We start from the raw sequence: 25,828 nt of genomic DNA on the forward strand, positions 1-25,828 counted from the left end.
TAGTAGTTATTTTATATTATAATTTGATAAAATTTAATTATTATTTTACAATTTTATAAAAATATAATAATTAAAATAAGTATTTAAGTATATTTTTAATGAATATAACATATTTATCTTAGGGTCAAGTAACAAATACTTTTCGATTATAGGACATCTTTTGTTGAGTCTTTTGACTATTAAAAATTAGAAAATGGTCTCTTGACTATATGATGTTACTTTATTGAGTCCCTCGACTATTAAAAGTTACAAAATGATCATCTGACTATTTATTATATTCCAAATTCATCATTTTTCGTTAAAAAATTAACGACAATCTAAGTTGGATGTTAATCTGCTGTCTGAGATATGATAGTCGTTTGAGATTCTGGAATCATATTTTATTATATCTCAGACAAAAGATTAACATCCAGCTCAGATTGTCACTAATTTTTAATAAAAAATGATGAATTTGGAACATAATGAATAATCTGGTGACTATTTTATAACTTTTAATAGTCGAGCGACTCAACAAAGTAACATCATATAGTCAAGGGATTATTTTGTAATTTTTAATAGTCGGGGGACCATTTGTATACTTTACCCTTTATCCTATTATTTTCCTGTCAGGATTGTTTGGTAAATGCATCTCCACTCCGAGATACAAAGAGAAAAGCGAAGCAAATCCTCTTATGAACAAAGCCCAGACATTTAATCTTAATGCAGAAAAAGAGTAACTTTGCTTAAAGAAAAACAAACAAAGATCATTGGGTATTTTCTATTTGTTATGTTTGTTGCTTTGTTTCATGGGGGAAATGGGATTTAAGTAGATATTGAATTGGACTGGAATGGAACTAACAGACGATTGTACACCATGGCCGATCTAAATGCTTCGGAATCCTTGGAACAAAAGGGAACTCTTATGGTGGATTCGAAGTGAATGTGCTTCAACCTTCTATGAACCAGCCAAAGAGAACCTCATCGGACGGTCCCGTGGCTATCCTTTGGGATATAGAGAACTGCCTTGTCCCGAGTGATGTCCGCCCTGAAGATGTGACTGGGAATATAAGAATGGCTTTGCGAGTGCATCCTGTAATTACGGGAGCTGTTATGATGTTTTCTGCGTATGGGGATTTTAATGCCTTCCCCAGAAGACTCAGGGAGGGCTGTCAGAGAACTGGCGTCAAACTCGTAGATCGAATGGAAGGAAGGACGATGCTGACGAGGCTATCTTGGTCGACATGTTTTTATTTTCCCTTGATAACCCTCCGCCTTCTTCTATCATGCTGATTTCGGGGGATGTTGATTTTGCACCGGCACTTCACATACTTGGTTAACATGGCTATGTAGTCATTCTCGTTATTCCAGCTGGGAGCGTTTCGTCTGCACAGTGCAGTGCTGGTAAGTTCGTTTGGGATTGGCCTAGCGTGGCTCGTGCGGAAGGCTTTGTGCCTCCTTCGAACGCCTTAATGCCTTCTCGAGGAGGGCCGGCTGATATTTCTGGGTGTTTCATGGGGTGCCATATTAGTGACAATCCAGATGGCCAAAATGAGGAAGAACTGATAATTTATAAGGGTGTTTCACAAAGCTGTTACAACTCGAGAGATTTCACAATAATATCGCGGTCTTTGTCTGAATATACAAGTAATCCTTCGGTTGCCATACCTTCTTTCCCTGCAACTTCGAGGTCGCAAAGTCTCCCATCTGGTTTGAATGAAGTAACGGGATGTCCCGGCGTTTATGATCAGAATGATGTCATGTGGGTTCAGCCCGGATACATAAATGGTTAAAAGGGACAACTGGTGAAATTGATTGAACTTTCAGGAGGATGCATGCCTCTTATCCGCGTTCCTGCCGAGTATAATAAGTTTTTCGGGAGGCCACTTTACGTGGCAGAGTCCGGGCATGCAAACTCGTTAATCTTTTCAAAAAGATGGGGGACACTCTAGAAAATGAAGGAAAATGTCATAAGAGACTTATCTACCTTAGAAACTGGAAATCGAGCCCAAGCGCACCACCTTTGGCTCTGGGGGCTGGCTCTTCTAACAAGTTTTCCGATGCGGAAAGGGTGGTAGTCGAAGAATGTGATGACAGGAATAATGGAGCAGCAAGTTATGATGTTGATGACCATAATCTCAAGCAATTTAAATACAAGTTGCAGGAAATTCTTGCGAGTTATTCCTGCCGGATTTTCTTGGGTTGCTTCGAAGAAGTATACCATCAACGCTATAAGAAGACGCTGGACTATCGGAAGCTCGGTGTGAAGAAGCAAGAGGAGTTGTTTGACAAGGTGAGGGATGTTGCAGTCTTGCGCGAAGAACCGGTAAGCAAGAGAAAGTTTCTTTGTGCAGTAGGTAGCTAGAAAATCTGACAGACTCGTACTTGTAAACTCGAATAAGATCAGACAATCGAGGTATGCTGATCAATGCTTTGTCTCTTCGATCCGTCTCTAGTTTTTTTTTCTGTGCCAAGGTTTCATAAGTGGCTGATAGAATATAGGAGGTGCAATTCATTCATGGATTGTCAACTACTAATGTGCAAACTTTGTTGTAAATTAAAATCCCAGAAATAATGAACTATATGTACATTCTTAAAGCTTGTTAACAATGTCACATATTATTTCAAATATGTATATACCATTGTCATGATGTTTTATGCAAGTGATTCCACAAACTCATTCTGCAATTCATAACACTAATGGCTGCTCCACCGCCTCGAAAAGTTTACAGTTTATGATCAAGAACGGCGGCTTAACTAGAAGAAAATTGAAGTTCTCGTTCTTATAACAACTTTTGATCTTCACTTGAGCAAGCCTGTTGTCTTGCAAACAGGACACAGGTTTTTCAGCATTAACCACTGTTTGATGCAGTTAGTGTGGAAGTCGTGCCCGCAATCGAGTGTGCCGGTATCTTCCCCATCCACGTATTCTTCCTGTCATAGTTAAAGTTCAAACCGGGTAAACAAGACGAAAACTAAACAGGTAAGATGAACAAAGATGGTTTAAAGCAGCTTATCTCTGCTTGTCTAGCATCATACCTGACAGATACAACAGGGTTCCGATTCTTGTGTGAATTCTGTCGTAATGGATGAATACTTATGTTGTTTCATCAACTTCAGAATTGTTTCCTCGTTCAGTCCGGTACTCACGTCTCCTATGTGTTCTCCTAAAGCCAGCAGTTCCTGGGGTTCCGGTTGCGATGTGATAAGAATAACCTCCAATGTTAAGTGATAAAACATTAAACATCGTTCCTTTTTACCTCGTACGACATGTTATCAACATCAAGGCGCATATCTCTGTGCCTGTCGTGTGTTTCAACCATGCCATGGTATATGAATGGATCGAACATCGTATAATCCTGAAAGGATATTACATAAAGATCTAATGTCACCCAACATCATATAATGCAGAAATGGAGCAATAAATATTCTCAGGCAACATAGAACTGATGATCAAGAAAAAAAGGAAATAGATCTCTCAACCGTATCCAGCAAAATCATTGTAGTCAACGTAGTGAAAGCGAAAAGAATTGCTACTGCAAGTTAGCAACCTATTTATGAAAATTAATGGCAACATAATCGAAAACCGAACCTCGATTTGTAAGTTCTCCCCCCTACGCATGACAGTCAAAACTTGACGAATCTGGCACATGGAGAAAGAAATAAATTTGTGAAGAGCATCAAATAGAAATATGCAAAAGAAAATAAGAATATCAACAGCAATTTATAAATAGAACCATGTCTTCTTAGAATCTATAAATGTGAAGAAACGATGCAAGTAAATAACTAGCAAAAAGTTTCCTCAGAACACAAACTTCGGATAATAGCCGGTGTCTCCCTTCGATATCAACAGCCAAAGCTCGCAATGAGTGAGGCATCCCAAGGACATTATCGCCTTGTCTCTCCAACATGAGTGCTGACCTTGGGTATGTTCGATTGTTACCTTGGCTGTTAGATCGAGATGGCACTCTTGTTTCTTGTGAGGAAGCAGAAGGACCACCTGACGATAACGACAGAAAATAACCAGTATTGTTACCAGATTCAGAATCAAATGGAGGAAACAAAGACCAAGGTGCAAATTCTGATAGGCGTTGTTGATATTGTATTGGTGGGTTCTGAGGAGGAACCCAGGAAGGAGTGGGCAAAGACGGGATGCTTGAACTATGACCAGGCCGATTAGACGATGGAACACTTCCAGAAGTGCTAATATTATTTTCAGTTGCCAAACTCCAACCTGTAGGATTTTGTGCTACATGTCTCATCTCCGTTTCCAGTTCAAACATGGGATGCTCTACATTGCTTCTCGAGATATTTCTTATGTTCGGTTCCTCCCTGTAGGCAGCAGCAGCTCTCTCGACAGGATTAGTAGATCCAGATGGGTTGCCAGCTCTTGAACTGGAAGTCCCATTCCAAGGGAAAGGATGCACATTTCTTGGCACAATAGAAACAGTCCTTGTACAAGGTTGAGACGAGGGAGAGCTAAAATTTTCAGCTATTGCTTCTGTTGATCTCAGATCTCTGGAGTCACCAAATGGGGCAGCGCTAGGGTGACTTGGAGAGCCGAAAGTAGACTGCCCAGCAACCCCAGTTGATGATAAGCTATATAGTGAACATTCTTGTCGGCTTCCTTGGCTTGCACTTCTTGCACTAGAAGAAGGAAATGCATCACTAACCACTCCTCTCATATCAAGCTGGTCAGTAGGGCTAACATTAAGTAAATTCCGAGACGGTGTCGGTAAACCCATGTGACTAGACGCATCAGTACGAGCAGGAATAGCACGCATTGCAACATTTTCAATTTGTTCAGAATAGCTTGAAGTACTAGCAGAATAAGACTGTCTGGAAGTACCTTCAAGAGCCTTCCTCTTGCAGGATAAACCCCAACTCCCCAGTGAAGAGCCAGAGCCATCATCAATTTCCTCCCCCTTGTAATTAGAGATTCCAGAAGAACTACCAACATTATAAGACACACTGGCATTAGATACCTTCTCTCTTTCTGATCCAACTGAGTTGTGCGGATTATGATCCATACCAGATCCAACACCCGACCCCCCAGCACCCCTGCGGCTAATAAATCCTTCAGTTAGATTCACACTCAGTGGGCCATGATTAGAGCTCGAACCTTCAAAATATACAGGCGCATTTCTAATCTGATTAACAATATGGCCGTTATTCAATCTCCCAGGGAAAAAGACATTTAGTGGTTCAACCCGCCTTTCTTCTGACCTTTGAGCATCACCAGCATGAGTACCATATGTAGACCAGCCATGTTCTACTTTTGTTCCATCATCATCAAGCTGGTGATTCAGCATATCCCGATTCAACTGGTTTTGCAGTCTAACTCTAGAACTTGGTTCACCAGAATTCCAGCCACTTAAGATCCGAACATCAGGAGTAAGAGTGTTTCCATGCGTTTCACCAGAAGGAACTGTATAATTGGATGACCGGGTTTCCAAAGGAGTCAACAAGTTACCCAAAGAATTTGGTTGACCGATACTAGCGTTATCAGGACTAGGTCCCTCTTCAACGTTAACAGTTTCAGGGAAGGAATTAATGGTGTCCCCTTGACGTTGCATCAGGGATGGTATCTTCCACCCAGAAATATTTCAGAGATGCTTAAACCCTTCAATTTTTCAGCTTTCCAAGGTCATGTAAGATTGATCAGTTGCATTTCGTGATTCACGTATGTCACCAAGGAAAAACTCGAGCCAGTAAACATCTTGAACCAAAAGAACAACCTACCACACTGATAGGACATGCAGGCAAGAATAACTTTACATTACACAGAGTGCAAAATGAAATCTGAATAGGTCAAGCACATCAAAACTAAGCTAAAATACTGAAAAATCGGTGTATCAAAAGAAAAACAAGATCGAGTAGAAAAACAATTATTAAACTATTACCGAATATAATGTGCTCATGATTTAACAACTTGCTTCGGCTAATAGACGAGAAAAGTTCAAAATCTTTTGGTGAAGAACATCCAAGCTTTTGCACGAAATGCTTCTAGCCTATACCAGCAGATCAAAAGGATTACAATGCTGCGACACCCAAATTCACGACGTCGATCGTTTAAGCATCAAATCATAATATCGACAAAATGTAATTTGCAGAAGCAATATCTCAGCCATCTGATATGCAAAATTAAGCATACACATCAACATAAACACACAAACTTCATCATATCGGAAAATCCATTAACTAAACGTAAACAATCCAAGCCTACTTTGTAAAGCTTTGAATTTTGGACAAAAATGTAACAAAACAATAAAACCCAATTTTTTTTTATATTTATTTAGTGAAAATAAATACAAAATTTAGCATCAAAAGATTGAATTGAAGAATGTCAATACCCAATAACCCAAATAATTTACTAATTTTTTATCCAAAAATATCGCAAATGTCTGTAGATAACACCCCAATCAACATAAAAACTGTAGCGAAGAACCCAACGTAATCAAATTAAAAAAATATATAAAATAAGCAAAATTACCTATCTTAGAGGTAAACTATATTAGATCACTTAAGCAAATATATCAAATTCAGAAAGGAAAGGGGAAAACAGCACAGATTAAGAGAAAATTACCTGGAAAATAAATCTGATTATCTGAGACGACGAAACGCAAAGCGATCAAAAACAGGGTCTTTGAGATTAACAGGGTATTAAGAGAAATAGTGGCGAAGGAATCAGATGAGCTTCTTCGATTTTTACTTATATTTTATTATTTTTTTGGGGGACTTTTCTATTGCTCTCTGTCTCCTTGTTATTTTGCTATGTGGTCTGTTTTCTCTTTTTATTTCTGATTATTAAATAAAGAGTTAATTGAATTAAATGTCCTCAAAGTATGATTCTCATTTAAATTGGTCCCTACATTTTTAACTGTTCCAATTTCATCCCTAAACTATGATTATCATTCTATACTAGTCCTTAAACTTTTGAGCATTTCAATTTCATCTCCAAACTATGACCTTCATTCTAAATTTGACCCAAACTTTTTGAACGTTCCAATTTCATCCCATACTATATGTATATACTAATCACATCCGTTGTTAATAAAATTGTTGGGCCAAGTTACATTATTATATGTTTGAAAAAAAACAAAATTTATGTTAAACTATGGTTGAAACTAATTACATATTTGGATGAATTTGGGATGGAATTTGAATATTCAAAAGCTTGGGGTTTAGAACATGATTTTAGAGGTTTGTCCTGGTGGTGTCCCTCTCCTCCATCTCCTACAGTAGTATGGTCACATCCACCTCCAAACCGAGTTAAGATTAATACTGATGCTGGACATTCCTTGGTTCTACAGAAAGCTACTTCCGGTGTGGTTATTCGAGACGAACATGACCACGTTCTAGGATCCTTCTACCAAAGTCATAGCTCTCTCTCATCGGTCTTCATGGAGGACGCACTTGCAGCTTTTCACGGGCATCTTTTTGCGAAGGGTTTGGGGTTTTCTCTTGTAATTTTAAAAAGTGAATCGGAATCCATTATCAGCAAACTCCAGTCCAACGTTGATGACTCATCGGTTATCCGGAGCACAATCTGGGACATCCTTTGCCTTTCCAAGTCGTTCGCGGAGTGCCTTTACCGTTACACACACAGAGAAAGAAATCGAGCTACACATGAAATGACGAAGGAAGGTGTTGGGTAAATCGGGTTATTTCTCATACGAACGTAGTTTCAAAATTGACCTAAAATATCAAGATCAAAACCATCAAATGTTGCACAGCGGATAAACCTGTCAAACTATTGAATATCGAAATACAATGGAAAAAACCGAATAAAAACAATAAATGAGAGAACACACCAAATTTACGAGGTTCGACGAGAATATCGTCTACTCTTCGGGTACCACACCGGATGATAACTTCACTATATCGCCAATATTACAACAAATGAAATTCTATAGAATTCCCAAAGTGGGAGAATGAAGAATACAAGAGGAAGAGAGAACTTGTTTTTGGGATGATTTTTAATGAAATACTTAAGCCTATTTATAGTTGAATTTTAAGGACTAAACTTATAAATAACCTAATATTTTATGGATTAAACATGAAAAATAAGTTGGCCACCTACCAAAAAATTTTCCAATGTGTACAAGTTAGCCACCAAATATGAAATTCTCATGTTTAAAGTTTGGCCACCAACCAAGATGAAATTTCTAATAAGTTGGCCACTAACCAAGATGAAATTTCTAACTTGTCAACTTAATTTCAAGTCAAAACTAACAGAAGGGATGTCTACGCCTCGTTTATGGGTGGAAGAAGTGTCAGTAAGTGTTCAGGCCCTGCTGGATGTCGATTGACGCTTTTCTGAGCTGTCATAGAAGAAATTCTTTCTGTTTTAGTTTGGGTTCACTATACTCTCCTTTTGGGTTCACTGGAATAAAATAAAAATTAAAATTTTTAATGATGAGATATTAAAATAAAATAAAAAATTAAATTTTACGAATGATTTAAAAAAAATAAAAGTAAAAAATTTAACAAAAACTAATAATTTAAGTACTAAATGTATAAAAATAATAATTAGAGCCTTAAAAAGATCTCGAGAAAAGCCCACTGGATCGTACAAGTGATTATAAAAACTAAAACCAAAAACAAAACGAAAATGAAGAGGGTACAAACTACAAAGAGAAACCAAGCTGAATTGGCTTTTTTACCCCACTGACACCGTTTGTTTTTATTTTTACTTTTCTAACACCGTTCTACCAATATTTCCAAAACTAGCACCCTTTCTGCTGAGTTGGCAAAGGCGCGTCCCCGGGGGCGCGCTTTACCCGGTTTTTTCGCTGAGTTGGATGCCACGTGTGAAAGGCGCGTCCCCGGGGACGCGCCTTTGCCAACTCAGCAGACACGTATTTTATTTTATAATAAATAGTTTATTTTGATTATTATTATAAATTAATAATATATTATGTAAAATGTTTCGATTATAATGTAAGAATTATCAAGTTTCGAGTATTTTTGATTTTGATTATCGATCTATTAATTTTATCAGTTAATTATTTAAATGTTATCAATCTAGTCATCTCATATCAATATTTAACGAAAATATTGATGCATAAGTTAATAAATTAGTATAATTACATATTTAATCTTCAAGACTTACATATTTTATAAAATTAGTCTTATTGAAAATTTAATTTAATAAATTTAATCCTCCAATCAGAACATGAAATGTGTCATCGTATACATAAATTTTTTAATAACTTTTAATTTGTTTAATTTAATATTTTTCTCTACTTAGAAGGTGGAATTATTATTATATTTTAAAAAAATTATAACTAATAATATTAAATATTATATTAAATAAATATATTAAATATTTATGTATTTAAAAGTTAAAAAAAATTATTTAGGTGTACATACATTGACAAATTATATAAATGCAATAACATTAAATTATTAGAAATAAAAACATTCATTTAAAAACTTTAATTACATAAGAGTTAACGGTTATATGATGATAACAGAGCTGGACATTTTTTTCTATTGTGCCCGATGTTTCTACAATGCCCACATCGTTTTTGTTCTGTTGACTTCTCCCGAATATCCATATCACAATGTATTCTAGTAGATTTTGGACGACCTGAGTCCCTCAATAGCAATGGATCTGGGACAATTGTAAGCCAAGTTTGAATCTCATTTGGGTCTCTTTCGTTTCCTATGGGCGGAAACTCAAATTCATATACCTTGAAAACTTGTGAAAGTTGGTATACGGGATCAACATAATTTTTGTAGTCCAAATGCGAATGTGAGCAAGCAGCAATGACATGAGAGCATGGATATTTGAGTGCTTGAAAGAAACCACAATCGCACCACCTCTCTTGCAGATTAACTCTGAAAGAGTTAGCTTCAATCCCTTGCAGCGGACGTGGCATTTCGGTTACACGAAACAATTCACGGGTGCGAGAAAAATTTGTAACTAACATCCCATTTGATGTAGCCATTTTTTTCTGTAAATCGGCTACTAGTCTTGGGTGGTAAATATGTCCGTTTTGCATCCAAGTAAGAGCTTGTCCACCGAGTTTTGCAAAGAGTTGACCCAAACGAAAATAAGTCGTTTTGACCAACGCCGTGACTGGTAAATGACGCGCCCCCTTTAAGGTTGAATTTATTGCTTCAGCCAAGTTTGTTGTCATATGACCATAGCGATACCCCCCGTCATATGCATTTGTCCACATTTCTTTGCTGATGTCCACAATGTACTCGCACCCCTTCTTATTTTTGCCAAACAGCTCTTGTAGCATCGACTCAAACCTTTGAGGTAAGAGTTCGTAACCTAAGTCATTAGGAATATGTAATAGTTAATATATAGTATAAATAAGTAATAAGAAATTGATAGAAAAATTGGGAAAAAGTAACATACCCATCCGCACGACTAACTGACGTTCATCGTTCTTCTTGTATTTTCCGTAATAGTTTGCAGCAATATGACGGACACAATAACGATGTTGAACATGTGGAGGTCTATACATTGTACCCATTATTTCACTATTCACGTGAAGGCGCGTTCCCGGGGGCGCGCCTTCCATTATTTCGTCAGAGAATATTATCATTGCCCTATTATGTCACTCATGTCCCTCGGGGACACTAGATATATCAGTACCTATTATTTCACTATTCACGTGAAGGCGCGTTCCGGGGGCGCGCCTTCCATTATTTCGTCAGAGAATATTATCATTGCCCTATTATGTCACTCATGTCCCTCGGGGAATAACTTAAATTTAACTTCTTTTGAATGTTCAACAAGTTAAGAATAACTTAAATTAAAACGTTATGTGAAGTTTGAATAAATTAGATAAAATGTTATTGATAAATTGAATAAATGTGAAGTGATAAGTTGATTGTGACATTGAAATTGTATGGAATGAGCATTGAAATGTGACATTGAATAAATTGCCAATTCACCCCCCTCTTGGTTGATTCCATCGATCGATGAACTCAACATAAGTTGATTTTAATGTATACGTTTTAATATATATGTTAATGATAAAATCATATGTATGGAGTCCTTTAATTTCAATTTAAGTATTGTGAACTATAATTGGAATATAACTTTTAATTTCGAATACAATTGGAATATTAAGTTGAAATTTAATGTTAAATTTCGAATACTATAATTTATATTTTAAATTTAAATTTGAATAATATTATTTTTATTTTTATTTTAAATTTCGAATAATATAATTTGTATTTTAAAAACATTTATCAAACATTTAATGTTAAATGTGAATAAAAAATAACATAAAAAAATATGTATGTAACAACCATGAAACATTTAAATAACATAACCAAATTACATAAAATTCTGAAATTTAATTATTTAAATAACATTAAATATAACTGGATCACCGATGTCGTCGTCTCGAATGAGTTCCACATGGCGGTGGTTGCCTATTTCGTGGAGGATTTCTTCGTGGAACTTGTTCTTCAGTCTCCTCATCTTCACTATCATCATCAGCAGCATTTTCTTCATTTGGTGCAGATGACGCTGAAGAGGCTGAAGGGCCTGTATAAAATAACGACCCTGGAGGAGTGCTAGTAACAATCCCACCGCTCCCCGGGAACTGTGGAAACTGTGGAAACATTGGCATCGATGTATGTGATCCAGATGAAGATTGAGGTGTCTGCGGAGAAGCACCACCAGCCAAATAAGATGCATATGAAGCATATGCTGGATCATTAAACATAGTCGTATATGCACCTCCATATGGTATAAAACCCTGCGGGCTAGGCATGTAACCTGGCGGGCTAGGCATGTAACCTGGCGGGCTAGGAATGTAACCCTGCGGGCTCGGAATGTAACCCTGCGGAGATGGCATATAAACTGGTGGGCTTGGCATATGAAGTGGAGGGCTGGGCATGTACCCCTGCGGCATCGACGAATAAGGATGTTGTGGTAGGACTGATGCAGAACCGGTAGCGCCTTCTCTCCGTCCACGCGTCGGGGGACGATGATATTGAGACGGTTGACGTCTTTCTCGGCGCCTAGGAATGTTAACCCCTCGTGCTTCCGCCGAAAGTAGAAACGGCTTCCCATTTTCATTAAACCAGTCCATATAGTTATCCGTAACCATATGACCAGTTTCAGCGTAATATTGTCGAGGGGCCAACAATGTATATCGGTTCTCCCAAAGCGCAATCCAATCTCTGTGTCTCACCACCCAGTTAACATCTTTCTTTCCCCGTCTATCTATGTTATGCACGTCGTCTAAATTTCTAGGAGCTCCAGGAATATATTGCGTACAACCATACTGACGGAGCACGCGATCAACTGGATGCCACTCAATAATAGCATAACATATAAGAGGTATAACCGATATCCATACCTCTAATGACCCTCTAAGGTGGGGTGGGATGCAAGCTTTCACTTCATCGCTCGCATAAGGTATCCACTGAAACTGAAATATAAATATACAATTCAAATAAATAAAATATTCTAATTATATCTAACATTTTAAATTAAAATATTAATAATTAAACAAATTTAAAAACATACCTCAGACCCAGCTTTCGTATCAATAAGTAAACGAATTTCCTCTAAAACAGTAGGTATACTTTTATGGTCCTTTCTTTTCATCGACCACCTATGAAATATAATATAAACTAAATATCACCCTATTTAATTGAAAATATTTAAATCAAAATTTAGTTCGAAAATTACCTCAACAATAAGGGGAATACGTATGGTTCATTCACGATCGGGCATAAGAAAGGCATGCGGAACCCGCCCATGATTGTAGAAGCAGAAGACATCCACCGATAGCAGTTTTCTTATAATTCGTCGCCCGACACATTTCTCTAAAGAGAAATGCCAAAACTGCAGCACCCCAACTATATCTTCCAGCTTCATCAAAATCGATCAGATGCCGCAACCACATACAATGCACCTGGTTGCGAGATTTGTCGGGCATCAATATTCCTCCAATTATTCGTAGAATATATGCCCGAACACATGCCTTTGCTTGATCCTCTGAAGCATTTTCATTTAAAACCTCAAAATTAGCTTTCAACCAAGATAAAGCTATTCTACCTCCATTAAACTCTGGCGGAGCAGCTCCAAGATAATCAATGCACATTGATTGCCAATCACCATCCGCCATACCACACATCATATTTCCGTCGACGGGAAGCCCCAGATGCATAGAGACATCCTCCAATGTAATTGTTGCCTCTCCACATGGAAGGTGAAAAGTGTGTGTCTCGGGCCTCCACCTCTCAATCAGTGCAGAAATTAGGACAGGTTCGAGTTTGCAACCGCCTATAATTGTTGCAATATACCCGAACCCAGCAGAAGCTAAATATGGCAAAATACGTTCCGGTGTCGGTATACGTGGATTTTTAATAAAAGTTTCTAAAATACGATCAGCATCCTAAATAATATATATTATAAAAAGTAAAAATTAATATAAATTCATAATAACTTTAAAATAAAAATAAATTTAAATATTAACATTAATTATAAAAAATATTACCATATCGCTAAAATGTCTGGAGATATGATCAATATCCAATCGCAACAGCATTTCGTTTTCCATTATAACTGTAGACAAAACAATATAATTAGCAAAAAAATTAATAATTCTAAATAAATAATAATTATATAAATATTATTTTAAATAAAAAAATAATTTTTACATAAATATATTAATATAAAAAATAATAACTATTTAAAAAAATACTAACATAAAAATAAATTTCTTACCACTAATAACAAATTTAAAACTCAAATAGTTGGAGAATTTGAGTTATATAAGAGAGGAGAAGATGATTTTGGTGTGAAGAATGAGTGAGGGTTGAGGGGGTTTATATAGGGGAGGAGGAGGGGTAGTTAGGAAAAACGGATGGGGGCATTTATGACATTTAATGGAAGGCGCGTCCCCGGGGATGCGCCTTCCACACGTGTCTGCTGATATGGCAAAGGCGCGTCCCCGGGGACGCGCCTTTCACACGTGGCATCCAACTCAGCGAAAACACAGGTAAAGCGCGTCCCCGGAGACGCGCCTTTGCCAACTCAGCAGAAAGGGTGCTAGTTTTGGAAATATTGGTCGAACGGTGTTAGAAAAGTAAAAATAAAAATAAACGGTGTCAGGGGTAAAAAAGCCAGCTGAATTAGGCCAGGTGGTGTCAAATGATTTGCTCCTTTCTTCCTTTCTGATTCAACAACTACCATCTCTGACACAAAAAACCTCGAATCCCAACACCACCAAAATCCCCGACAAAAAATTCCTATGGATCCTCGAAAATTGTCAGCTCTGCTTTCTTCCCTTGTCTCTCAGCACCTTATACTAATCATCATCCTCTTCGATTCCAACAAAAACGATGACAACAATCGCCATTTCATCTCCCATGGCAACACCGCCTTTGCCATCGTCCAGCATTTGCTCTCCTCGCAACAAATCGCCGCCTCGCTTTCATTCGTTTCGGTTTCTCGGAAACGGAAGAGAACCCATTGCTCGGAATCCGATTCCGAGTGTGCCGCCGGTGAAATCACCGACGAACAACTCGACCGAGTCGGGCTCGGGTTGAATTGGGATCCCGACTCGTTCAGACCGTTCTTCGGGATGAAATCATCCACCTTCGAGTGGCTCGCCGGGTTGCTGGAACCGCTGTTGGAGTGCCGGGACCCAGTCGGTTCCCCGTTAAATCTCTCCGCCGAATTACGTTTGGGTATCGGTTTGTTCCGGTTATCCACCGGTTCGAGTTACGCCGAGATCTCTCGACGGTTCGGGGTATCCGAGTCCGTGACTCGTTTCTGCGCCAAGCATCTCTGCCGTGTCCTTTGCACTAATTTCCGATTTTGGGTCGCGTTTCCGAGTCCAGAGGAGCTTAACTCGGTATCCTTAGAATTCGAACAACTCACTGGGTTACCGAATTGTTGCGATGTGATTGATTGTGCTCGGTTCAATATTGTGAATGAAATCAATGGCGGCATTGATAGCATTGCTGCTCAAATAGTGGTGGATTCATCATCAAGAATCTTGAGCATAATTGCAGGTTTCAAGGGTGATAAAAGTGATTCCAAGGTCCTCAAATGTTCAACTTTGTGTAAAGATGTTGAAGAAGGAAAGTTATTAAATTCAACCCCATTGATCGTCAATGGATTACCCGTAAATCAGTATTTTATTGGTGATTGTGATTACCCATTGCTTCCATGGTTAATGGTGCCTTTCGTCGACAATGTCGTTCCGGGTTCGTTCCGAGGGGAGTTCAACGCCGCGCACTGCACGATGCGTGCTTCGGCATTGAAAACCGTTGCTAGTTTGAAGAGTTGGGGGATTTTGGAACGACCGATGCGTGAGGAGTCCAAGGCTTCCGTCGCGGTTGTCGGGGCTTGTTCGATCTTGCATAATGTTCTGCTCATGAGGGAAGATGATTCCGCCTTGTGTGAAGGCATGGGAGATTACTCGGTGCAGCATGATCAAAGCTCCCAGCAGCACCAGCAGCACCATGAGGAAGCCAGCATAGAGGCTTGTCGCATTCGAGATGCATTGGCGAAACAAGCTCGTGTTTCGAGTTCGGCTCGATCGTAGCTCAATTAGATCAATTGATTCGGTTGCAGAGTCGGATATACCATCGAATTCGGACCGTTTTCCGATTGCGGATTCTTTTGCTCATTTTGAAGCAACAAGTAATTTCATATTGGACTACACATTCTTTTCCTCCATGGCATTACCCAATGTAAGTCACTAAGGTACCCAAAGCTGTGTTTGATTTATTTATATGCACAGACAAAGGGACATGTTCGGTTATTTGTTCGGTTATAAGCTTGTTTATCATGTTTCCTTTTTCCTTTTAATTTTTTACACTTTAAATATTAGTGAAATTAGAGATTGAATTAAACACAAAATAAACTTTTAAGTTTAAACTATGAAGTCTAAGAAAATTAAGGACTAATGATATAATTCTACCAATTTTTTTAAAAGGAAAAAATAACTATAATACTTTTTTTTAAATCTACGAGATAAATATAAAATATTATCTGTTTAAATACTCTTATACTCTTAATATTTATGATGTCTGAACTCGAGATTTCAAATAATAACGACAAATCTTTTAATTGAACGGAGTTCATGTTGTCGCTGCTAAAAAAAACTACCATCGGCTCAAAAGAAGGGGTAGTTAGCAGAAAAACTTTGACTTCGCAAAGGGTGGGTAGCAGGAAAGCTTTGACTCAAAGCAAATGGACTCAGTGACTCACTACCTTACTCACCAAACGCGGAATTCAATCTTATTTACCGAACAACATTTTGTGGGTGGAATTTGGTAAACCTCCTCTTTGTATCTTAGGGTAAATTATATAAATGATTCCCTAACTATATGATATTACTTTATTAAATCTACTGACTATTAAAAGTTACAAAATGGTCTTTTAACTATGGAGAGTTACTTTATTGAGTTATTTGACTATTAAAAGTTACAAAATGGTCATTCAACTATTCACTATGTTTTAAACTCGTCCTCTTCTGTTAAAAAATTGATAAGAAACTAAGTTATACATTAATCTGTTGGTTGAGATATAATAAAATATGTTCTCATAATCTCAAATGACTATAATATCTCGGACAACATGTTAACGTACAACTCAGATGACCGTTAATTTTTTAACAGAAATGAACGAGCTTGGAATATAATAGATAATCGAGTGACCATTTTGTAACTTTTAGTAGTCGAGTGACTCAACAAAGCAACTCCCATAGTCAATGAATTATTTTGTAACTTTTAATAGTCAAAGGACTTCATAAAGAATATCCTTAGTCGGGAGAACATTTATATACTTTACCCTCAATTTTATACCTCATATATATTTTTAATTGAAGTTAAATAAGAATATTTTATTGGTAAATATTTATTCACATTGGATTACACTAGTTTGACCTTAAAAAATTCATATTAAATACAACTTTTCCTTGTATAGTTTTTTTCCTCCTTTATTAATTTTTGCTTTAATTTTTAATTTCGTCCTCGTATTTTAATTTATCATTATCTAATCATCATACTCTTTTCTTAGTGAATATGCAAACCCTAATCGTTGATTTTTATTAATTCTATGTATGTAAATTATTCAATTGTATATTTGTAGGTCAACGGTTTAACAAGAAAGTTTGACAACATCATCCAAGTGGCTTAAGTCATCATTTTTCTTAATTTATGAGGATCAAGTTTAAACGAATTAAAAGAAAGGGACTAATTTATCAATTTGTATTAAGTAAAGGGATTAAATTCACAATTGATAGTTTTTTTAATGATTAGGCAGTCCACCAACCCTCTCACCAACTCTTTCATTAGCACTATCTTGAAAAGGAAACAAATGATAAGGTGGGTGGGTCCCACCACTAACCACATTCACCCAATTCCAAGTTACTTTTTTCTTTTAATTTTAATTAAATTCGTGGAGTTTAACAAATTATTAATTCTTCATATTCTATAAAAATTAGGATAAATTATGTATTTAGTACCTAAACTATAAATTTTGGTTTATTTTAATACATAACTTTCATTTTTTAAATCATACATAACGTTTAGTTTTTATTTTATTTTAGTACAAATCGTTAAAAACTTAACGTGTTTAATACTTAAACTATCAATTTTGGTCCGTTTTAGTACCTAAACTTTAATTTTTTTTCAAAATTTAACGTTAAATTTTGAACGTGATACTAAAATGAAACAAAAGCTAAAGTTTTTAACGACATATACTAAAATAAAGTAAAACTAAACTTTAGATATATTTTGAAAAAAAGTGAAAGTGTAAGTACTAAAACATATTAAAACTGATAATTTATATATTAAACAAGTAATTTACCCTAAAAATTAAATCTACAATTTTAACCTATACTAATTCCTGGTGGAATCTACCCTCGTCACCAAGTCATCAATAGACATGCAATTTTGGGGGCTTCACCAACCCCCCGACCGGGGATGGCAGGCGGTTCACCACCAATAACCCCGGTCCAACCGGGATTTTCAATTTCCATATAATCCCTTTCCCGTTTCATTTTTTTCAACTCAGGTCACCATTTCAAAGTCAATTTTCCAGGAAAAAAACAGCAACCCTTTTTGCAGAATTGATCAGCAATGGCAACCAACAACCAAGATCAACAACAATCTCAAGCCGGCAGGCACCAAGAAGTCGGCCACAAGAGCCTCTTGCAAAGCGATGATCTTTACCAGGTATGGAAGAACGATCTTCAAACAACAAAAGCGTTTGGATTTTGCTGAAATCTTTAGTTTTCGATGCGTGTTTTGATCTGGGTTTTCTATTTTGAGAATTGGGATTTTGTTTTTTTGAAGTATATACTGGAGACCAGTGTGTATCCGAGGGAGCCTGAACCCATGAAAGAGCTCAGAGAGTTGACTGCCAAGCATCCATGGTTGGTTTTTCTCTAATGAAAATTGAAACCCAGTTTTCTTTCTTTCTTTCCGGATTTGTTGATTTTAATTTGGTTTTGAAAATAAAAATAGGAATCTTATGACTACATCGGCCGATGAAGGCCAGTTCTTGAATATGCTTATTAAGTTGATCAATGCCAAGAACACCATGGAAATCGGCGTTTACACCGGCTATTCTCTGTTGGCCACCGCCCTTGCTCTTCCCGATGATGGAAAGGTAAAGACAAAATCAATCGAATATATATATATATATATATATAATGCGAGATCTTATGTGATAGGTGAATTTTTTTCGATATACATTTAAACGATTATTGTTATATTTTTAGTTTTTATAAAAAAAATTATTTTAAAAATTTATAAAAAAAAAATCAAATCCCCTCTTTTTGTTTCATCCTCCACCTCCGACGATGCAAGATAAGAAATTTAATGGTGACGGAGTATTACGAAAACCTATAATCTTTGAAATTATCAGAAAATAATGAAAAAACTTAGCAATTCAGTTTTTTTTACGGTATTTTTTATGACGATCGATGCAGTTTCACAGTGAACGAAAGATGTAATTTTTGAGGGTTTAATTGGGTTTTGAAAAAAAAATTATAATATTAATTTTTTAAATAAAATAATTTTAAAATTTTATATGAATGACATATATTAGATAACGGTCAAATTTAATAACCATTACAATTTAAATACCTAAAAGTGTAACATTATAAATAGTAGACACTTATTTTTAACGAAAATTTTTAGACACTAAAAACTATATTGAAGTATAGTTTAGATACCTAAAAATGTATTGAGCATATTTAAAATTAGAGTGCAAAATTAGATCATCGATATAAATTACTAACCCGAACCCCCTCGATTCATCATGTATGTATGGGATCCATTAAATAACAATGGAAATTGAATTGCAGATATTGGCCATGGATATCAACAGAGAAAACTACGAGCTGGGTTTGCCTGTGATTCAGAAGGCTGGCGTAGCACACAAAATCGATTTCAGAGAAGGCCCTGCAATGCCGGTTCTTGATAAATTGGTTGAAGATGTAAATTCTTTTTGCCTCCCATCTGTTTGTTTTTATTCCTCCATGAGGAATTTTTAGAGTGCTTAAAGAGTTTGAGATTGTATTGCAGGATGAGAATCATGGATCTTATGATTTCATCTTTGTGGATGCTGATAAAGACAACTACATTAACTACCATGAGAGGCTGGTAAAGCTGGTGAAAGTCGGCGGTTTGATCGGCTACGACAACACTCTGTGGAACGGATCGGTGGTGGCGCCGCCTGACGCTCCCCTTAGGAAGTACGTTAGGTATTATAGAGACTTTGTTTTGGAACTCAACAAGGCTCTTGCTGTTGATCCAAGGATTGAGATTTGTATGTTACCCGTTGGTGACGGAATCACCCTTTGCCGCCGCGTCAAATGAACCACTGCCTCCGCCACCACCTCCACTGCCACCACCCAAGATTGACAAGCTTATATGTTCTTCCAATTTTCTTTTTTCCCCCTTTAAATTTCAAAATATGGTGTAAATTTGATTTGGCATTCATCAAAGAAACGCCCATCTACCATTACCAAACCATTAATATTTTCTCAAAATATGAAATATTGAGTTCATTTTCTAGCAGTGAAACATTTCTAAACGTCCAATCTTTATCTTACCTTTATTTAGTATTATGTGAACAATAATCAACAATGCTATTGTCCTAACAATAAAATTTTGGGTAAATTACGTGTTTGATACCTAAACTATTAGTTTTAATCCGTTTTAATATCTAAACTTTCAATTTTTTCAAAACCATACCTAAAGTTTAATTTTTGTTTCATTTTAGTATCCCATTCAAAATTTAACGTTAAGTTTTGAAAATATTGAAAGTTTAGGTACTAAAACGGATAAAAATTGATAGTTTAGGTACTAAATGCATTAAGTTTGTATCGTCGGGATACTAAAACAAAATAAAAACTAAACATTAGGTATGATTTTAAAAAATAAATGGAAGTTTAAGTACTCAAACAAACAAAAATTGAGCTTAGGTACTAAATGCATAATTTACCCTAAATTTTTCACAGGTTTTATAGGTAGCCGTTTCTTTTTCGGTTAATTAAAAATTATGTAAATTATATTTCTAATTTATTTTAGATATCTATTTTTATAAATTTTGTAAGTGTCTAATATTTTCTTTATTATCATTTAAGGTAACTAAAGATTTATTTTGTTATCATTTCAAGGTCATTTCGTCACTACGGTTAGAAAAAATCGATCAATCAATAATTGTTTGACATATGATAATATTTTTTATTAACGTCAATTTTTTTTTAAAAAATTAATTTTTAAAATTTCTAAACCCCCTAAAATTTATAATTTTAAAAAAAATCTAAATATTAAAATACCCTTGAAAATAATGAGATGAGTTCGCGATCAGAAATTCGAGGGGCTTGATTTTAGTTCAAATGACGATGTAGCTTCATTGATGGTGACATACATACGATGCTTGGGTTAAAAAATATGATTTGTGTGATAAGAGGAAAAACGGTCGACAGATAGGAGTCCACTAATAGAAGAGTTTAGAAATTGGGGTATCAAAGGTCGTTATGCTTGTCTTATTATGTTGCACAGACATGTTCAAAATGGTTGTATAATGGAAAAAATCTCTTACATGGGACATCGTCGGTGGTTAGGTGAAAATCATAGATTTAGATACCAAAAAAATATGTTTGATGGTACTGAAGAGTTTAGAAATGCTCCAGAGCAAACAATCGGTTCTGATATCTTTTCAATGTTGAACAAATCAAGTTCACTTATGAAAAGATAAATCAATTATCGAACACACAATCAAAGAAAAAGGCAAAATAGGTGTATGATCGTGATGTTGAACAACTGAGTGATGACGAGCCTTATTAAGAGGATGATACAAGTGAGGTGGATTTATGGAAAAAGATAAGTATTTTCTTCGAGTTGCCCTATTGGAAAGATCACATTTTGAGATATAATCTTGATGTCATGCACATTGAGAAGAATGTTTGTGAGAATATTATTGGGATCATTCTCAATGTCGATAGTAAATCTAAAGACAATATAATGAGTAGAATTGACTTAGTTGACATTGGAATTCGACGTGATTTTCATCCCCAATTACTTCATAATGGAAAATCTCGATTATCGCATTCTATTCTTACAATGTCGAAGAAATAAAAAGAAATGTTTTGCACATTTTTAAGGATATAAAGATCCTAAATGTGTATGCATCAAATTTATCTTGATGTGTCAATGTTAAAGATCATAAACTTTATTCTCTAAAGTCAAATGATTATCATATATTGATGCAAGATTTATCGTCAGTTGCTTTACGTGGTTGTATCTCGATGAGTCAGTGTTAAAGATCAGAGACTTTATTCTCTAAAGTCATATGATTATCATATATTGATTCAAGATTTACTACCAGTTGCTTTACGTGGTTGTATCTCGAATAAGGTGAAGTCTTGTATAATTGAACTTTCCAATATAATGAAAGTTATTTGTGGGAAAGTTCTTATGGGTGAAGAACTTGAGAAAATACAAGATCGAGCTTCCTTGGCTTTATGCAATATGAAGAAGATATTTCCACCTTCATTCTTCATAATTATGGTGCACTTGCTAGTTCATCTCCATCACGAAGCTAAAGTTGATGGACCGTTTTCTATCAATGAATGTATCCCATAAAGAAATGATAATTGGCTTATATGTATTATATTGCTATTGAATATATCTTTTAATTACAACTATTATTATAATGTTATGTTTTGTGTCTAGTTTTTTGTGCAAGTTGAAGTCTTACTATCGTAATAAGCGATATCCATAAGGATAAATTGCTAAAGGGTATTTGGCAGAGAATTGTATGACTTTTTGCTCTAGATATTTGGAAGATGTTGAAACAAGGTTGAATATACCACATAGAAATGAAGTGTGCAATAAGAATAACTTAGCTGAGACTTATTTGTTTGGAAGTTATGGTGAACCACTCGGCAAAGTTGAAACTGCACAACTAGATGATAAGTCTTGGGTACAGGTACATCGATATGTTCTTTTCCATCACGATTCAATTGATCCCTTAAGCAAGTAAGTTTTAGAATAAAAGTTCTAATATTTTCACTTAATCTTTTATATTTCGCATTATTTAACCATTCAATCTACTTTATAGTGAGTTAAAGAAGTCTTGAGATCTCGCTCAAGCTCCCGAAGTTTAAATCAGCGAGATATTCATAAGTTATTCACTTAAACTTTTCATGAATGATCATGGCATAATGTAAGCAACTAAATCTTTTGAACAACACATAAATAATGTATAACTCTTCTTGTTTTAATGTATTGATATAAATGCTAACTAATTCACCTTTCACCCGTAACAGATTTGGAGTTGGAAGGAAGTTAGTGAAGAGGTTAAATGATTTTCTCAATGTCTGAATAATTTTTAGAAGATATAATGCCTTCCTCATTAATGGGTTTAAGTTCCACATGAAATCTCGTGAAAGATTACGGGGGACACAAAATTATGGAATAGTTGTTACTTCTTCAACTACAAGTTATACTAGTGCTAGAGACAATCATCTTGTAAAGGGAGATGTAGAATATTATGGAAATCTTACAGACATTATTGAGTTGGATTATTATGGAAAACGAAATGTTGTGTTATTTCGGTGTGATTGGGCTGATGTAAATACTACTCTAGGTGTTAAAATATATATATTAAGTTTTATAATGGTGAACTTCTCTCGATTAATTCACGCTGGTCTACAATTGATGAACAAGCCATATGTATTTTCTTCTCAAGTCAAACCAGTTTTCTATTGCCACGATCCAATGGATGAGGGTTGGTTATTGTACTCCGTAATATCCCAGAGCCTTGATAAACATTGGGGATGGAATTAGAGATTAAATTGAAACAAGATCAGAAACTTTACCTTTTGTACCACAAAATTTAGATGAAACTATCACTAATAATAATTCACAATTCTAATGGGTTCGGAATGACATTGATGAAGATACTTATGAAAACTGATATGACATAACAATGCAGTAATATTTTCTATCTTAATTGATTAATTTATAATATATTCATTAATAGTATTATTGTAACTAGTTACTAATAGTGTTATTTGTTTATTACAGATATTATGCCTTGGAGGAAATTAAGTTGCCCGCGGATTGTTCGAGCTCCTCAAGAAGAGGAAGAAACATTGTAGGAAATTACGTCCGACAATAAAGTTGGACGAATAAAGTTATTCAAAATGATACATATAAAAAAATATGGCTCTCCTATGGCTCCTGAAGCTGTAGAAATCATGGTATATTTATAGTATAACATTTTTATTTTAAATAATGTTAGAATTCGTTCTAAATTCTAAAATGATTATTAGGAAAAATTGAGTGATAAAAGGATGGAGTATGAAGCTACGGGTTTATCTCATGGTTTCATTAATGTGGACGAGATTGAAAATCAAGTTATTTGCTAAAATTTTTGGTCCTCAAAGATATGTCGAGTTCATTGTTAGGGATCATTCGTTACCACATCCAAATATTTTGGATCTAGTTCCTCTTAGTACATACCATCACATAGTCAATCTTCTCAATCAGAAGTTATTCGATTAAAACAACGGTTGATTGTAATGGATGAAAATTTTGCTCAAATGAAAGTCGAAGCATAAGCGAGAAAAATAGAGAGAGAAGCAACATATAAGAGAAAATACGATGAACTTCAAAAATAACTTGAAGCTGTGAAGCAGATGATGCAACAAAATCAAGCATGAAATTCACCACCTAGGTGATTTCTTAGGTTCATGTCATGTTTATTCTAGTTGTTAAACTGTATTACATTTCACTTGAATGTTGAACTACATTACTTGAATATTTGTAAACTTTGTTTTATTTATGTTGTTAGGTATTTTTTACTTAATTTCAGTCATATAAAGGTTGTTATTGAATATTGTAATAGGATATATTAAATATGGGCTATAAACAATACAAAATAATATTTTTAAAATAGATTCGACTAGTGGCGTTTTAAGATGAAAAACACCACTAAAGGACTACACATTTATAGCGTTTTTTTACTCTCAAACGTCGCTATATGGCCTAACATTTAGTGGCATTTTAGTATAACAAACGCCGCTACATATCATAGTATGTAACGACGTTTTATTCACAAACACCGCTAAATATCATGGTATATAGCGGTGCTTTTATTTACAAAGCCACTAACTTTTGCGACGTTAGTTTTAGAAGCGCTTTTTGTTTCGATCGGGAAGCTTTTTTGTGGCACTTATAAACACAATATAGGAGTAAAAAACTCTGTTATTGAACTGTTTTGCTGTAGTGAGTATTTAAATTATCAATTTTGGTTCATTTTAGTAATAAATTTTTAATTTTTCAAAACCATACCTAAAGTTTAGTTTTTCTTTCATTTTAGTACTCCGCTGTTAGAAACTTTAGTTTTTGTCTCATTTTAGTATCTCCGTTCAAAATGTAACACTAAGTTTTGAACAATTGAATGATTAGGTACTAAAACAAACCAAAATTGATAGTTTATGTACTAAAATGAAATAAAAATTAAACGTTAGATATGATTTTGAAAAAAATAAAAGTTTAAGTACTAAAACAGATCAAAACTGATAGTTTAGATACTAAATACATAATTTACCCAAAGTTTTATAATATGATTATGTACGCATTAGTTTTCATATATTCAAAGTAATTTTTTATCATTTAGGTTTGAGTTGTAACACATATAAATATAATGTATGGATTTTCGGTTTAAATCTTATTATATGTTAGTTCTATTTGAAATTATTCTGATTTAGGTTAGATATATTTTAGCTATTAATTTATTTGTTTATATACAGGGGTGCGTAAAATTCGACTTGATTCGGAAAAATTGAATTTTTTTGCTCGACTCGTAATTCTATACACTCGACTTGCCTTCAAAAAATTTCAAATTTGAGTTGAGTTATAAAAAAGAACTTGAATAACTCAAAATGTTTAGTAATTAGTAGATTAATTTTTAAGTTCAAGTCGAGTCATACAACTCTGTATGATATATATATATATATATATATATATATGCTTAAATTTTTTATCCTTGTATTATTATATTCTTAAACAAAGATGAAAGGAGTCCACTTGTATTGTCAACCATATATACCAATATTTTACTAACGAGAACTCTGGCGAATTAAGATTTGACCCTTGTACTATTATGAACTTTGAAATATAGCCTCTCTACTTTTAATTCCAATAGTATAGTGTTTTTACTTATCTAATATGTAAATTGAAATCCAATTAATAACATAATTAATTGAATTTCGTTAATTTTAAATATCTGATAATACATACTCAAATTCAACTAAAGGAAGGTTAAATTACATAGCAAAATGAAGGACAAATTTCAATAGTTTTAAAAGTACAATGACCTGGA

The 25,828-nt window shown here is 35.0% G+C and overlaps 4 protein-coding genes and 1 pseudogene across 4 annotated transcripts; 4 read left to right on the forward strand and 1 right to left on the reverse strand.

Annotated features, from left to right (window-relative positions):
• Nucleotides 1-921: 921 nt before the first annotated feature.
• Nucleotides 922-2,494, forward strand: LOC120115811 (annotated as a pseudogene).
• Nucleotides 2,495-2,562: 68 nt separating this feature from the next.
• On the reverse strand, nucleotides 2,563-6,657 carry LOC120115874 (E3 ubiquitin-protein ligase MBR2-like). The gene is made up of 7 exons (XM_039136479.1): nucleotides 6,563-6,657; nucleotides 5,880-5,987; nucleotides 3,792-5,722; nucleotides 3,569-3,619; nucleotides 3,237-3,335; nucleotides 3,016-3,159; nucleotides 2,563-2,910 (listed from the first exon to the last, which is right to left on the reverse strand). Exons 3-7 carry the CDS (start codon nucleotides 5,550-5,552, stop codon nucleotides 2,779-2,781), a joined length of 2,187 nt encoding a protein of 728 aa, XP_038992410.1. The 5' UTR covers nucleotides 5,553-5,722; nucleotides 5,880-5,987; nucleotides 6,563-6,657; the 3' UTR covers nucleotides 2,563-2,778.
• A 473-nt stretch (nucleotides 6,658-7,130) lies between these two features.
• Nucleotides 7,131-7,634, forward strand: LOC120115979. The gene has a single exon (XM_039136573.1). The coding sequence runs from the start codon at nucleotides 7,131-7,133 to the stop codon at nucleotides 7,632-7,634; it is 504 nt and encodes a 167-aa protein (XP_038992504.1).
• A 6,465-nt stretch (nucleotides 7,635-14,099) lies between these two features.
• On the forward strand, nucleotides 14,100-15,533 carry LOC120115813 (protein ALP1-like). The gene has a single exon (XM_039136412.1). The coding sequence runs from the start codon at nucleotides 14,217-14,219 to the stop codon at nucleotides 15,516-15,518; it is 1,302 nt and encodes a 433-aa protein (XP_038992343.1). The 5' UTR covers nucleotides 14,100-14,216; the 3' UTR covers nucleotides 15,519-15,533.
• A 2,465-nt stretch (nucleotides 15,534-17,998) lies between these two features.
• LOC120115875 (caffeoyl-CoA O-methyltransferase 3) lies at nucleotides 17,999-19,959 on the forward strand. The gene is made up of 5 exons (XM_039136480.1): nucleotides 17,999-18,156; nucleotides 18,277-18,356; nucleotides 18,448-18,592; nucleotides 19,293-19,424; nucleotides 19,513-19,959. Exons 1-5 carry the CDS (start codon nucleotides 18,061-18,063, stop codon nucleotides 19,804-19,806), a joined length of 747 nt encoding a protein of 248 aa, XP_038992411.1. The 5' UTR covers nucleotides 17,999-18,060; the 3' UTR covers nucleotides 19,807-19,959.
• The last annotated feature ends 5,869 nt before the right edge of the window (nucleotides 19,960-25,828 follow it).

Source organism: Hibiscus syriacus, unplaced genomic scaffold, assembly GCF_006381635.1.
Source record: "Hibiscus syriacus cultivar Baekdansim isolate YM2019G1 unplaced genomic scaffold, ASM638163v2 tig00110279_pilon, whole genome shotgun sequence".
Lineage (NCBI taxonomy): Eukaryota > Viridiplantae > Streptophyta > Magnoliopsida > Malvales > Malvaceae > Hibiscus > Hibiscus syriacus.

What these genes read in the sequence shown, in the direction of transcription:
- LOC120115874 (XM_039136479.1), bottom strand. Translation starts at nt 5,552, where the DNA reads ATGCAACGTCAAGGGGACACCATTAATTCCTTCCCTGAAACTGTTAAC. An exon ending in TTGATAACATGTCGTACGAG is followed by an intron (nt 3,160 to 3,236) that starts GTAAAAAGGAAC and finishes CCGGAACCCCAG; the next exon opens with GAACTGCTGGCTTTAGGAGA. An exon ending in AACCCTGTTGTATCTGTCAG is followed by an intron (nt 2,911 to 3,015) that starts GTATGATGCTAG and finishes TAACTATGACAG; the next exon opens with GAAGAATACGTGGATGGGGA.
- LOC120115875 (XM_039136480.1), top strand. Translation starts at nt 18,061, where the DNA reads ATGGCAACCAACAACCAAGATCAACAACAATCTCAAGCCGGCAGGCAC. An exon ending in AAAGCGATGATCTTTACCAG is followed by an intron (nt 18,157 to 18,276) that starts GTATGGAAGAAC and finishes GTTTTTTTGAAG; the next exon opens with TATATACTGGAGACCAGTGT. An exon ending in TTGACTGCCAAGCATCCATG is followed by an intron (nt 18,357 to 18,447) that starts GTTGGTTTTTCT and finishes AAATAAAAATAG; the next exon opens with GAATCTTATGACTACATCGG.
- LOC120115813 (XM_039136412.1), top strand. Translation starts at nt 14,217, where the DNA reads ATGGATCCTCGAAAATTGTCAGCTCTGCTTTCTTCCCTTGTCTCTCAG.
- LOC120115979 (XM_039136573.1), top strand. Translation starts at nt 7,131, where the DNA reads ATGGAATTTGAATATTCAAAAGCTTGGGGTTTAGAACATGATTTTAGA.